Here is a 15,109-nt window from a genome sequence, read left to right on the forward strand (position 1 = left end):
AGAAAGACATTAGTATAAAATTTTGTTAAGCTTCGACTTTTTAAAAATTTCAGAAAACAAAAATACTGCAGAACTAATAACCAAATAAACAGATTGTGAGAGAGAGAGAGAGAGAGAGAGCACAGAGGATAATCTTGGGACAAAAGTTGGACAAAATAATTCTGTTTTGTTTAAATTTTTTAAATAAATATACGTAAAACTGGGGATGTAAAGGAATTTTGCGGCATCGTAGTGGTACTAATTAACTCAAAATGAAAACAAGGGACAGCAAGGCAGCAGCCCATAATGTAAACAGATTGAAGCCCAACAAGGTAACAACGCAGTTCTTGTGGTACGAAAATGGAACGACGTCGTCAGCACATCCAATTATCTTCATTACAAAACGTCAAAAACTCAAAACCTCCTGCCTCACTGCATGATCTTCTCCTTAGTGATCGCTCTGAGGGCGGTAGTCAAAACATTAGAATTTAAAAAAAAAAAAAAAAAAAAAAATTCAGAGTCGCTGACTCGCTGTCGCCTGTTTCACGAAACTCCATCTAGGGTTTCTTGTTACGAACATGAGAACCCGAAACGGTGATTCTGCCAAATCCACGCCCACCAAAAAGACTCCGCCGACGAGGAAAATCGCCACTAGAGCTACCTCAACCCCTGCGGAGACAAAACGCGATTCTGGCAGCAAAGCGAAGCAAGCAAAATCCAACGAAACGACACCTCCCCAAGTTACCCCGAGTTCTGGCTCTAGCCTTGAACATTCAGCTGGTATAATTCTTTCTTTTCAAATGTTTGGAACATTTAATTAAAGCTCAGAGTATTTTCTTTTTCCTTCTTTTTGTTTCTCTAAGTAATTGAAGCCAGTCAATAGGAACTCAATTTTAAAATCATTTATATTTATAAGCATGTCAGAGTGATTCGGTTTTCTTTTTTCGGCTAGTATATATTGTAGATAAGTCTAAGCTCTTATAGAGTTATTATTGATGTTTCTATCAGCTGCTACCTTACTTTAGTTCTTGAATGACTTATGATCGCCGAAGGAAGGAAGCTATTCTTCACTACATTCATTATTATTATGGAGTTGTTCTTTTGGTTAGCTTGACTATAATGATGTAACCGTAAGTTGAACTTTACTTTTCAGTTGGAGAAGGGAATGCACCAGCTGATGCTGCTGTGGTGACACCAGTAAAAAAGACAGTTGCTTCGGGTACCAGTTCGGGGGTAAAGAAGAAGCTGGTAAAAACAAGAACTCCATCTTCAAGAAAAGTTATTGCCTCACAAACACCTATTTCTCAGGGATCTCATAAGGCAAGGGCTGAAGAATCCCCAAAGGAGGAAGTAGAGGATGCAATGACAGAGGAAAATGTTAGAGGATTTCCGATGCAGGAACTGAGTAAAATGCAATTAGAAGCTGTGGTTGAAAATGTTGCAGAAGGGACAAAAGAGGAAGAGGAAGATACTGCTCTTGAAGATGATGATGAAGCAGTAAAGGAGGATCAAACATCAATGGAAGTTGTTGAAAACATGGGGGATTCTTTAATTGCAAAAGAACATGGTATGGAGGTTGCAAAATTCAGTGAGGATAAAGTTTCTAACTATGACAATAAGGAACGGCTAGGGGATTCTTCGAAGCAAAAAGAACCTGCCCTTGTGGAGGTTGCCAAGCACAATGACATTATAGAAGCCATATTTCAATACAAGGAGGAAACAGATGAAGACCCTGAAGAGGAGGAGTTAGAAAATGTTGATGACAAAGAGGAGCCTGAGACTGTGCCTGTTGACAAAGAAGAAGATCTGAAAAGCAAGTTGTTGGGGGAAAATTTTCAATCGGAACTGGATGACTATGGAAGTTATGAGGATTATGGTGATTGCGTAGACTATGGAGAGCATGACGAGGAAGAGTTTGCCGATGATGATATGGAGGAGCCTGCTGATGAAGCTGAGACATTGGAAGATGAACGCAGGGAACTAAACGCGATAGCGAAGGACCGCAAGATTAAGAAAGAGCATGAAATTTTTATTGGTGGATTGGATCGTGATGCTACGGAAGAGGATGTTAGAAAGGTTTTTGAGAGGATTGGAGAGGTAATTGAAGTTCGATTACACAAGAATTTTTCGACAAATAGGAATAAGGGATATGCGTTTGTGAAGTTTGCAAACAAGGAGCACGCAAAACGGGCTCTGACTGAGATGAAGAATCCTGTGGTATGGATCTGTTCTAGTTTATGCTTCAGCTATTTTTGATATATATCCTAATTTTTCCTCTCAAACAGATTTGTGGAAAGCGATGCGGGACTGCACCAAGTGAGGACAATGACACATTGTTTGTAGGAAATATCTGCAATACATGGACAAAGGAGGCTGTAAGTATCTGGTTTGTTATGTGTATCTACTTGTCAGGTTTGATTACTCATCCTTAATGTTATGTGGGTTGGCAGATTAAGCAAAAACTGAAAGATTACGGTGTCGAAGGTGTTGAGAACATTAACCTTGTGTCAGATATTCAACATGAAGGGTTGAGTCGTGGTTTTGCATTTGTTATGTTCTCTTGCCATGTTGATGCTATGGCTGCATACAAGAGGCTTCAGAAGCCTGATGTTGTTTTTGGTCATCCCGAAAGAACTGTCAAGGTAGCTTTTGCTGAACCTTTACGTGAGCCTGACCCAGAAATAATGGCCCATGTGAAGACTGTATTTCTTGATGGGGTTCCTCCTCACTGGAAAGAAAACCAAATTAGAGATCAGATAAAAGGCTATGGGGATGTTATACGGATTGTCCTAGCTCGAAATATGTCAACTGCTAAAAGGAAGGACTATGGGTTTATTGATTTCTCAACCCATGAAGCTGCTGTTGCTTGCATCAATGCCATAAACAATAAAGAATTCAGTGATGGCAATTCAAAGGTGAAGCTTGTAGTTTGATATTGGATGTGCTGTGGTGTATATGCTTTTGTGTCTACATCTATATTGTAGGGGCTTTAAGTTTTCAAATGGGTTGCATTTTCTTACTTTTTTTCTTGAAAATGCTAATTTGTTAGAGATTATCTAATTAAAGCTTCCTGAACAATCTGCTGCATTGTCATCCAAAATTAATAATGATAATAAGAAGAAGAACAAGTAGAAGTCAATGCCCCTTTTGTTCTCTTGTAGACTCTTATCATTTTCATGTACATGTCTGTGACTTGCACTTATCAGTTAATGGCCTGGGGTAAATTCTTTTCAGTTACAATGAACCTAACCTAACCCCAAATTAAAGGTATCCCCTTGGGCTTGAACCGCCATCACATCTTGCTTCCACTGCAAGAGTTAAGCCAACTGGGCTTATACCTCGGGGATAATAGATTTTATTGATTTGTCATGTCCTCCTAGGTAAAACTGAGAGCAAGACTTTCAAATCCGATGCCAAAAACTCAGGCAGTGAAGGGTGGTATGTCTGGTGGATTCCGAATTGGTCATGGTAGCAGCAGAACCTTTTCAAGATATGGTAATCTACTATCTTTTAGAAACTGAGGCTTTAGATTTTCATGTCCATGCCTTTTGCTTATGATTACTTTTATGGCTTATAGGAAGGGGCTCTGGGCGGGCTGGACATCACTTTAACAGGGCAAATTTCCAACGCGGCAGGGGTTTCTATCAACATGGTCGGAATCACAGTAGTAGAATGGGTCCCACTGAGTATGACTTTGACAACCGATACACTGAGTTTCATGGGAGACAATTTATTGGACGAGGTTCTCTCTCTCTCTCTCTCTCTGAGCTTGTTTGTTGATGCATCCATGTGCACAACTACACAAGCATGTATGAGTTAACACATAGAGGCTGGTCTTACAATTTGATATATATTACTTACAGGAGGAAGGAGTTTCAGAGGTGGTTATAATGCACCTAGTAGAGCCGCCGCAGGAGCTGGGCCTTCAAGGTCTAATCCTACTAGACTTTGGCCGGATGGCCCCGATAGAGGCTATGGGGAGCATCATTCTTATAGGAGGCAACCATTTTCTCAAGGCGAAGACTTTGACAGACCTTTTATTGGGAGACAAGTTGATGACCCTTATTTTTATGATGACCGTGCCCATGGAGTAAAGCGGTCATTCCATGTGATGGCAAGCTATTTGTCCAATTTTTTATTATCTCTGATTTACGTTTCTAACACGTTTGTTCCTATCCTTTACCAATTATCCTAGTGTTATTAGTTGGAATTTTGCTTACTGCCTGTAGGACCATGAGCCTGATTGCATGGGGCCAAGAAGATTCCGACCACGACTGGATTATAATGATCCAGTAATTCCATTTCATGGAAGCCATCATCATGGTATGCAATGCTTTGCATTTGTTGACTTTTTTAGGCAGGCTCAATTTCATGTTTTATTCATCCTATTGCTCATCTGTATTTTATTTTGTTTAGATAATGTTGGAGCTTGCAGTAATCACTATTCAGATGATTATCATGTTCCCAATGTAAGCTCGCAGTTTTAGCATGTCCATATTGATGTGCAGATGACATTTTTATAATGTTCCATCATATTTTCATTTTTTCAGTATGGTGCACATCCACCTTACCCACCATATTACGGGGATGATCGCTTATATGGAGGTGGCTATTTCTACTAGACTCGAGATCCTTTGGTAATGGCAGCTGTATTGCAATTTTAAGTTTCCTGAGTTTTATGGTAAATGCGTTCACCTTATAACTTTTAGAGGCTGTTTCACTCTTTTGTCTAGGTGGGCTGGGAAATGCAGGATGCAGTTCATTGTTGATGGGCAGCTGGCTTGCTGCTGAAAATATGGTGGCAGTTGCCTTTTTAATTTTTATTAATTATCTTCATTCAACTTTTTCCCCTTGTCTTCCATTACCCTGTACATCTCTTTCTAGTTATGTTTCTACTATAATTAGCACCATGTTAGGAGTTCAATGTGTCTAGTTAGGTTACATACATGAAGGACCTGGACTAAGAAACTTATATTTCTTCTGTACGTCGGAGATTGTAATAGATTGTGCTCCCTCTGCTCTAGGTATGAACTGGAGGTTTTTTTATATCGGTTGTTGTGGTAAAGGGCAGTATAAGTTTCCTTCTATATTCATGAGTACGTCATGGATCAAGAATACAGATTGATGTTTAATCTTGAAGCTGTTAAAAGGAAGTGGACTGGGTGACTCTTTTGTGGAATTGGAAAGTTCAAGCTATGGCTTTTATTATATCGCGACAGATGCAGAAGTTAGTTTAAACTTTAATTGCCTATGGCTATAGTGCTTTTATGGAGATCTCCCTATGTTTTATGTTTTTGGAGAAACAAAAAGTGTAGACCTTGTATAGGAATATGCAATCTGAAACCTGCCTACCGATCTGGATATATGTTATGGATTGAAGGGGACTGTGCTTTAGAGATTTTATTGGTTACTTGAGTGAATATGGCAGTTCTTCAAGATGATCCATCCTTATTGTATCAATTGAATATGTTTCTTTCTGACTAGATATGTTTCTGGTGGTGGTCAATGTTTTGCATCTGTTCCAAACCTCTTCAGCTTGAAAGTCTTATCTGATAATTGTGGATTTTGTTTTAAAGGTGCTACTCTCTAACAAACTGAAGATTACTAAAACCTTTTGTTTGACCTTTATTTGGGAAGGAGCAGAAGGGATCATATGCAATTTTATTTATACTTCTAGGAGAGATCTTAGTGCTGTTCTTTCCATGTTCAGCTTCAATCTTTGGTTGGATTGAAATCAGATTCACTCTGGGTTTTGCTCTAAGGACGTGGTTAGTTTCATAAATAGCTTTTACAAGGGATCGTGTGCTTTTATTCTAATTGCCACTAAATTATACTCAAGTGATATTTGGATGGTACATAGAGGACAATTAGTTACTATTCTGATTCATTGAACTTTTGAAGGTTTAGCTGTGAAGTTGGTTCAAAATTACCATAAATTGTGAAGTGAATACACTTGATTTGCTTATCTCCATTTTCATAAAAAATAGGTGATATAAATCTTGCTTCTTTCTTGCATGGGGATACTTGAACCCACACATTTCTGTTTTCTTAAAGTTCATGATGAAAATATAAAAATTATATTTTATTTACACACTTCTGGATATCTCAAAATTGCAATCAACTAAACTTCTTTACAAATTCTATATATACTGTAGCCGCCTTCAACCCTCACTCCCTGTTTTAACTGATTTTTCCTTTTTTTTTAGAAAAACCATAAAAATCTTTCTTTTCCATTGTCAATATATTTATCTGCTGTGGTTTGTTTTTAATTTTTTTTGCTATTTTTGCATTCAACCCAAATTTTTGATGATGTCTATTTGCTGTAATTATCATGTTTATCATGTATTGCTTTGTTTACCTAAATATCCCCACCCCTTCTTTAGTAGATCAGTTTCTGTGTTGGATTTTCCTTATGAACTTTAATCTGATTATTGGTTTGCATGTTTCAGCTCCTGTTTGCTATAGCAGTCTTATCGTTCAAGTGTTTTTTTTTTTAATGGTTGATACTGTTAAGTTTTGAGTGAGTTTGTTTGGATGTAAGATGTTTTGAATAGGATAATTAATCATATTTTAGTTGAATTTGGGGCGTGTTGGTAAACAGCCAAAGATAACAAATTTGTGGTTGAAGAAATTGACAGATATGAGCGAATTTAAACCCGAGGGATCTGCTGAAAATGTCTTTTAGCTTCTGTGGAATCATTTTTTTTGTTTTAGGCGGTGGAGACGGATACTAAGATAAAACAAAATTGAGTTAGTTAAGTCTTTTGATAATGCCTCTTCACCTTAAATCATAATGTCAGAAAATATCGGAAGCTAGGTGGAGTATAATTTTTTGGTTGATTGGCCTCAAATTTGCCTAGTGTGGTTAAGATGTGGATGTGAGTTTAAGGGGGTTTGGGGGGTGGTTTCCTCACGGTTCACATATTTTCAAACTGTTGTCTATCTAGTGTGTAAATGTTGAGTTTCACTGCAGAAGCGAAACTGTTGTCGGTCCACAGGGGTCTTCCAGCTCATTTATATTTTAAGCCCGGGCTTTGCTCCTTCAAGGAAAAAATGTTGCTTTCCATTTCCAGCTAAAAAAATCATTTGTAAAGGGAATATCTGACCTCTAATGTATTTATTTAATCTATTGTAGTTCTATCTATAGGACAGCTGCTTCGTAGTTATTTACTAGCTCTGTGTAATTTGTATTATTCAAATAAGCGGGCGTCATTGACTCTTGCAAATGCTTCAGTTCATTGTATGATTGTGAAAGTCTCTTGATCATGCCGTGAAATGCTGGCAGCCAAACTTTATTGTTGAAGTTGGACTTATTACGTGATCTTACAATTTTCTATTAATATTTTTTTTCCTTCACTTTTGACCTTTTTGTTTTATTGAACATTTGATTTCCACTACTGCACCGTAGAATATGTGTTGGATGATATCCCTACAGTTGTAAACGATAAGAGTTTCCGATCTTAATAAGATTTTGTTCATTATGCTACTATGTTGACAAAAGAACACCACTTCAACGCTTGTTTATTTATTTAGTTTACCTAAAAACCTTGTATATGCTGCCTTTTGTTATAACATCAAATCATTTTTTAGCTTTTGTTAATGTAATTTAAAGTTTTATTACGATGATGAATTCCCAACTTTTCTTCATCTGGATCTATAGCAATCCTGTTTACGTTGAAAACAACTATTTGAAATACTGATCTTGTTGACCTTAACCGGTTGGAACTTGCTTTTAAATCGGAAGTTCAGACAGAGAATCTGGATAAAAAAGTAATGTTTGGTGGTGTAGGTCTGTGTTTTCCGAGTTTTCCTAATTGGGTGTGTTTTTTTCTTGTCCCTCGTTGTACACTCTTAAAGTGCGAGAACAATGAGTAAGAGTTACTGATTCTAGGGCAATTATCCACGTATCATATGTTTTTTTTTTTTTTTCAAAAATACACGATTTTTTTTTTAGGGACAGTGCTATACTGAAAGTTAACATTCTTTTTACTTGTCAACTTCTGTTATAACGGAATTAATAGATTTAACAGAATATTAATTAAACGATCTTTTTTTCCCTGAATATAAAATTATTCTTTTGTCTCAAATAAATGGCAAAGAAATATCATTTAAAATTTTCCAAGATCAATACGACACTGTAGAAGCCCCACAAAACTTCTGTTTCCATCCTTGAGCTTGTTACAATGTTTGGCATATCCAATATCAAAACTAGAACATCCTATACTCACAGTACCGACTCAAGAAAAGAAAAAGATAGGAATTAGAGGCTCAACTTCTAATTTCTATTTTCATTTCTGAATTGGCAAATTCCAAAATCTAGTACACTTTTCTTTTATCCTTTATTCATATTTGAATTACTTTTGCATCTAATGTATATATATATTTATATTAGAAGAAACAGGGATACCAATTAATAAAAGAATTTAAATTTAACCAAAAATTTCTAATATCCAAAAATAAAAGGAAATAAAAAAGGAACATAAAATAATGTCGTTTTTTTTGTTCTTGTGAAATAAAAATTTTACCCTTACTATGTCAACAAAGTTCTAACAGTGCTATGACGGGAGTGGACAAATAAAAAAAAATGTTAACTTCAAGTAGAATATTGTCTCAAAAAAAATAAGATTTGTGTATTTTTAAAAAAGTTAAAAAAAATAGGTGGTCGGTGTATAATTATCTTTGATCTTATTTAGTATGTTAATCATGTGTTTGTAAATAATTGTTGTATTTGAAAGAGAGAAACCTAATTATAAATTTCAATCACGTATTGCTAATAATGGCTTTCTCTAATTTCACAGCACAACGGAGTAACAAAGTAAAAAGCAAAACCAACATACACCAACAACATTTTGTTTTGAGAATTCAATTAACTCAACCATTTTGCTCCATGTGACCCGCATTATAATCTGGACTTACTTAGCTTGCATTCCCAAAAAAAAAAAATGAAAAAAGCCGACTTCATGCCCAAGATATCGCAGTGTAAATCAAAATAGAAAGCACACAACAAAGAGGAAGAAGACCAACGTCGAAATGAAAATTTCAATCCACTCCGCATTCCATTTTAAGCAAAATTAAACTGGTATAGTAAGGGACGGTCGGATATCGTTCCACGTGTGAGTTCTAGATATATCCTTGAACACGCTGGCGATCTACTTTAATTCCAACGGACCAATAACAAAATTTTCACCGGGATGGAGCGCTAGTATAAATTAAGGATCATTTCCTCCGATATTTAATAAATAAACAATCAAGGCTGTAATTCAAGGCTTTAGTTTTCTTCTAGTAATTCTGCGAGATCGTTTTGAGCGGATTCGTTAGTTGCGAAAGTAGATGGCCACAGAAGGTGAAGCTGTGACGGAGCAGCAGCCGGCTGCGGAGGAGCCGGAAAAGGTCGTCACTGAGAAGAAGGCCAAGGCTGCTAAGGACAAGAAGCCCAAGGCTCCTAAAGAGAAGAAGCCAAAGCAGTCCAAAACCCCCTCTCATCCTCCTTATTTTCAGGTTTGTCAATTTAATCAAATTAAATTATAAGTCACGTTCATTGAAGGAAGTTTTTGATATTATTGTAATTAATTGTGCAGATGATAACGGAGGCACTGATGGCGCTGCAAGATAAGAGCGGTTCAAGCCCATACGCAATAGCCAAGTACATGGAAGAGAAGCACAAAGATGAGCTCCCAGCGAATTTCAGGAAAATATTGGCAGTGCAGCTGAAGCACTTCGCTGCGAAAGGAAATCTCATCAAGATCAGGGCCTCTTACAAGCTCTCTGAAGCGGCAGCTGGCAAAACCAAAAAAGAGATCAAGACCAAGGCCAAGGCCCCAAGGAAAACAAGGTCCGTAACTGCTGCAGCTAAAATCAAAGCAGAGTCTGCCGCCGCCGCTCCTCCTCCGCCTAAGAAGGCAAAGAAATCGGCTGCTGCCAAACCAAAGCAGCCCAAATCCATCAAGTCCTCTGCTGCTAAGAAAGCCAAGAAAGCTACTGCTCAGTAGTAATATGTATGATATAATACTAGTAAAGTACAAACTAGTTTCAACTTCCTTGTCTGATAAGAAGTATCATGTACATGTCAACTCCCGGTATGATCGTGTTTTGCATAAATGAATGTAATGATCTCCCGACTTTTGGTTTGGTTTAATGGTTACCTTTTCGGCTTGTGATGTGGTCCAATTTTCTCTTCTGATGGTTCTGGAACTGGTCCTGGCCGTGACACATTCTAGTGCTTTCTGTGACTGTTGTTACCGGGTCCGGACCCGGAACACATTTCCAAATCCATCAAGAACACAAGCCAATATTCTGCCTTGTATGCTCAATTGGGGGTTGAATCTTGGTGCCACTAAACCTGATTGGCGATTGCAGAGGTAGCTAGTCGTTGTCATTAATTTCCACGAAGTTCGTTCTGTTTTCTTTTTCGTTAACCCCACTTTGATATCCTAACGTCAGGAATTCTATTTAGTCAGAAAAAAAAAAAAAAAAAACATTACTGTTGTATAGATGAATGTCCGGGAATGTAGATTAGAATATAGATGTTAGAATTTTTTATATTATTCGTATTAAGAAAAGAACATGATTATCTTAAAAAAAGAAAAAAAAAAGGGGGGGGGGGGGGGTTTACACTCCTGCAAAATCGTCTTAAAACTAGATATTTACAACTAATTTTAGACTTAAAATTACTTTCTAAGTAGACTGTAGACTGCGACACCAAAATAAATTTGTTTTGGGTTGGGTAAATAATAAAAATGGGTTAGATTTGTGTTTTATGTAAGAAACTACTTCATTATCTTTTGGATATGGTTTACCTTCCCAAAACTCAAAAGCGAAAATAAATTAAACAAAACAAATGAAAATGAATTCATTCCTGCTTGTATGCCCGTTCTGCTTTAATTCTCCTCTAGTTGGTTTTCGACAGCATTAGACTCTCCGGAACCTAGGCTAGTCACGGAGGAAAATATACAGCTTATTTGCCAGTTCTGCTTCAGAAAATTCCTGATTGATGAAGCAGTTTCATACTCTGAACCTCTTAAATGCCAAAAAAAGAAAGGAAAATTTTAATTTATCTGACTGTTTGTTTTGAATTTGATATTGTTTGTGTTTTAATTATATGAAAAAAAATTTTAAAGCCATGATGTCAGGTAATTGTTTATCATAACAAGTAAAAAAATTTATATATTTATTTATCACTAGATTTTTTTACTTTATTTTTATTTAATATATAATTTGATTTAAGTGTAACACGAAGGCGACTGTTTTGTATCGATGTTATGCTCATGATTTTGGTATGTTCCTGTCCAAATTTACTCACCTTTATAATTATTCAACATTATAATTTTTTTTTTTGTTATTTGTTTGTTGGTGATCGAGCAACTCGGTTGATCATGAAAGCTCTTGATTAAAGTACTCCAGATGAGAATGATTATGATGAATTGCTTTGATACTTGAATTGGGTTGTCTTATCTTACTTTAATTTGTATGAAAATTGTTAGAATTTGTGTTGCAATACGATTAATACTACTAATTTTTTATTTTTTTTCTTTCAATTTACTTGTTGATGTCATTCTTGTGGAATTTTATTATTAGAGTTTGTGCTCTTATTTATTGAGAAATAATGACTTTTGTGATTAAATTTTATTTTAATTTTCTAGTATTATTTGGTTTAAGGATGAAGTTATTGCAAAATTTATATTTATAATTTTTTATCCACTATATTTTTTATATTTTAACACTAATTTAATTATTGTAATTTTGACATAACAAAATTTATCGAAATATAAAATGATCATAAAATTCAAACTAAACTCAAAATTAATTGATTTGGATTGGTTTGAATTGGGCCCAAACTTTTATGATTTGGTTTGGGTTTTAAACCAAACCAGCCCATGCTTGCCCCTTCAATTATATAAAATATTAATTAAACTCACATGTAAAATGCAATGATATATTCTTTAACTAAAAACTCGTACAATAAACATGTTTTTTGCATTATTTGTTAATTTTAGAAAAATTTTAATATCCCGAACAAGATACCTTTTTATTATTGCTATTTTTTAAACCAAGAATAAGCAAATATGAACAATAAATTTGTATAATAGTATATATACATTATTTTTAAATGTAGGAGTGATAAAAGCCAAAATTAATTTTTATCTTCTTCCTATTCAGAACTTAAATTTTTGTGATCAATTAAATAAAAATATTCGATGAAAATTTTTAAGAATTTTTTTTAAAGAAAATAAAACTTCTGCTTTGACTTTTAAGAGAGAAAAATTGGGGTTATAAGAATGATTTTAAGTGAGGTTAAATTGGTGTTACCACTAAATGGGTAGGGGTGCTTCAATAAACTATTTGGGCACTCTTATTTGTAGTCAACTAACTCGGGCTATCTAATGAGTCCAATTCAAAAGTTTGGGTTTTACATGGCGGCCCATATTTACCTTAAAGAAAAGGCCTTTGAATGGGGTTTCCTAAGAGGCCAAAACCCAAGTCGTCCAAGTCAATTGGGCTTATTCTCATCATTCTGACAATTGTTTGATAACCCTCCAAAATTGGACAAATGAATAGTGGAGATGTGTGATATCAAACCATTGTTAAACGTACCTATATTATTATTCATCACCTGTGGAGGGTTATGGAGAGTTTACAAGATTTATAAATTTATAATTAAGAATTTTACTGCCTTAGTTATAGAATATTTTGTTAGAGAGTTAAGGAAGGAAGTATATATGTCCCACAGAAAATAAAGTTGGGTTTAAAATGCGTATGCACGAAGGAGATGACACTTCATATTTATCTCCACAGCAGTAACCTGATTGAACAAGACAAATTGCACATGGTTTGTGAATTGTGATTGATGGTACATATCACGACTTCTTTCTCCATTGAATCTTCTTTCATCTTTTCACAGCAAAACACCCAAGAAAATAAAGCCAATTGTTTTCTTACGGGCGAATATTTGAAAGCCATGAAAGAGGTGGTGTTCGATTTTTTCAGTCAAATGGTTGTATACTGATCTTTAACAACTAGTTTTATGGCAATAAAAAATTATTACTTTAACCTTGGTTAAAATTGGGGATCATGCTTGTCACTGTTGGAACAGTTTTGGTCCATTCTCATCAACATGTATAATACGTGAATTAGTATTACTGCTTATTTGCTTTTGAATGCTTGCAGCTTGCTTGCTCCAACGCGTTCCGCATAATCTCATTTCTCGAAAAGAAAAATAGAAAGTGGGGTTAGCAGCTAGCACCCACACAAGCACTTGCAGGCGCACGTCAGATTGTTTGGATTGTGGCCCTAATTTTGAGGCGTGTTGCATGTGTTCCTTTTTCTTTGGTTGGATTTGCAATCCACTTTCTTACTTTCTTTTCTTTTTCTTTTGTTTTATTTTTTTTTTATAAAAATATTATAAAAGATTAATTTTTGTGGCGATCACTCTCTCGTCCAGCAGATAACTCAGTTCTGCGCCGTAACCAAAGCTAAAGGACGAAGAATCTCAGGAAGCCTCATAATTTATATACCTGGCCTCAGCTATTGAGCCCTATAAGCTTGTAGGTAACCCACTAAGTTGTGAAAGAGACGAAATTATTGACGGAGCGACATATCTCTCACACCATTGCTTAGTTGCTTGCAATGAAGACAACCTACAGTTTAGGGTCAATGGCTAAAACAGAAGGGCTAGCTGGACGTGAAGGACAATTATTTTTGCATCTCGTGAATGTTTTCACTCTCACGTCTACACACACACTCACGATTTTTCGGATAAGACTACTTATTTTAAAGATTTTTCTTTTTAATCATTAATTTAGATTAGAGGAGCTATCAAATTAAGCTTAAGTAAAATATTATCCTCCTACTCTCCGCACGATGTAGCTATACAAATAATAATTAATGTGCGTTTTAAGAGTACACATTAAAAAAAAAAAAAAAAGGTGCAATACGATATCCACATTCAAGAACCTTAAAAAACAATAAAATTACAGACGTACGCATTGATACATCAAATGGTGCATATTATTGTATAGACATTTTTGCATTAAAAGTTTCTCTTAGAACCATTTTCATCTTTGGTTTGCTTAATTAGCGAGATGTTGTTAACTATCATTACATCACATAATGAGCTTAAATCTATTGGTGGAAATCTGCACATATCGTGATGAATTGTTAAGAGTTTTAAGACTGATAGTCCGCAATTATATTTGTTGGCCTTTATCTGTCAATTTAAGCTTTTGAGTTTGGTTTCTTTAAATGTGCGACTGAGATTTAATTAAGTATTGTGTCAATAACCGCATGTGGGGCACTGTTTTCCAATCATAGAGGCTAATGATGTAATCAAAGCCCCAGGTTTGCTCCTATTCATGCGTGAAATAGTTGTAGTGTGACTGTAACTCAAAAAATCTTCAACAAAACAATCATTTTCATTCACCTGAATGATTATTCCAATAAAGCTTTAACAGCAAAAGAAGATATAGGGCAGGTTGAATGGCATCGTACAATATGACTTCAATTCGCACTTGTCATATATTATCACAACTTATCTTTTAACAAGTTTAATACACAGCGTTGGTGATGTATAGCAAATCAGCAACCATTTTCCAGATAAAGGTCTTTGATGACATACGTATGATGATAAAAAAAAGTTAGAATTATAATAATTAGCGATGATAACAAAATAAAATCTCCTGATAAAAATTTACATACGAAAATGATGCCGATAAAGGTTAGTGGTGGTAGTGATGGTGGAAGCTGGATGTTGATGAATGGCTTGCTCATTCTCAAGAAATACCAATTTTTTTATCTTTTTTTTTCTTGTGATCATAAATTTCATAAAAAATTATATGTAAACCATCGATTAGGTAGCTTAACTCTTATAATGGAGCCACTTGGGCTTGTAGCCCAGTGGTGAATCATTGTCCTTAAAGTCAAGCATGACTATGAGGGCAATGGTTCGAGTCCCTACAGACTCAAACTCCCTCAATTAATTATAATTGTGTGGAGATTACTTATAACGTCTTTTTCTCTTGCGAAATGCGAGTGGAATAGAGACATCCCTCACCGAGAGGGGTATTTGGCTGGGCGTATACTTCAAAGAATAAAAATGTAATAATGTAAGTCCCAGATATATATCTGATTGTAAATA

At 35.4% G+C, this 15,109-nt stretch overlaps 2 protein-coding genes and 1 non-coding gene across 3 annotated transcripts; all 3 read left to right on the plus strand.

Annotated features, from left to right (window-relative positions):
- The first annotated feature begins 317 nt into the window (after window positions 1–317).
- LOC102612409 (heterogeneous nuclear ribonucleoprotein Q-like) lies at window positions 318–7,339 on the plus strand. The gene is made up of 11 exons (XM_006466861.4): window positions 318–759; window positions 1,133–2,196; window positions 2,265–2,354; window positions 2,430–2,894; window positions 3,360–3,474; window positions 3,557–3,721; window positions 3,843–4,093; window positions 4,209–4,302; window positions 4,396–4,448; window positions 4,530–4,616; window positions 4,713–7,339. Exons 1-10 carry the CDS (start codon window positions 558–560, stop codon window positions 4,599–4,601), a joined length of 2,571 nt encoding a protein of 856 aa, XP_006466924.1. The 5' UTR covers window positions 318–557; the 3' UTR covers window positions 4,602–4,616; window positions 4,713–7,339.
- A 1,865-nt stretch (window positions 7,340–9,204) lies between these two features.
- Window positions 9,205–10,114, plus strand: LOC102612106 (histone H1). Its single transcript, XM_006466860.2, has 2 exons — window positions 9,205–9,477; window positions 9,558–10,114. Exons 1-2 carry the CDS (start codon window positions 9,310–9,312, stop codon window positions 9,966–9,968), a joined length of 579 nt encoding a protein of 192 aa, XP_006466923.1. The 5' UTR covers window positions 9,205–9,309; the 3' UTR covers window positions 9,969–10,114.
- A 792-nt stretch (window positions 10,115–10,906) lies between these two features.
- On the plus strand, window positions 10,907–10,998 carry LOC112496418 (small nucleolar RNA Z223). Its single transcript, XR_003062981.1, has one exon. It is a non-coding gene; the product is annotated as a small nucleolar RNA Z223 (small nucleolar RNA).
- The last annotated feature ends 4,111 nt before the right edge of the window (window positions 10,999–15,109 follow it).

This window comes from Citrus sinensis, chromosome 7, assembly GCF_022201045.2.
Source record: "Citrus sinensis cultivar Valencia sweet orange chromosome 7, DVS_A1.0, whole genome shotgun sequence".
NCBI lineage: Eukaryota > Viridiplantae > Streptophyta > Magnoliopsida > Sapindales > Rutaceae > Citrus > Citrus sinensis.

Excerpts from the sequence above, each read along its gene's own strand:
- LOC102612409 (XM_006466861.4), top strand. The coding sequence starts at position 558 with ATGAGAACCCGAAACGGTGATTCTGCCAAATCCACGCCCACCAAAAAG. Across the intron at positions 3,475-3,556 it reads CAGAACCTTTTCAAGATATG|GAAGGGGCTCTGGGCGGGCT; the intron begins GTAATCTACTAT and ends TATGGCTTATAG. Across the intron at positions 3,722-3,842 it reads GAGACAATTTATTGGACGAG|GAGGAAGGAGTTTCAGAGGT; the intron begins GTTCTCTCTCTC and ends TATTACTTACAG.
- LOC102612106 (XM_006466860.2), top strand. The coding sequence starts at position 9,310 with ATGGCCACAGAAGGTGAAGCTGTGACGGAGCAGCAGCCGGCTGCGGAG. Across the intron at positions 9,478-9,557 it reads CTCATCCTCCTTATTTTCAG|ATGATAACGGAGGCACTGAT; the intron begins GTTTGTCAATTT and ends TTAATTGTGCAG.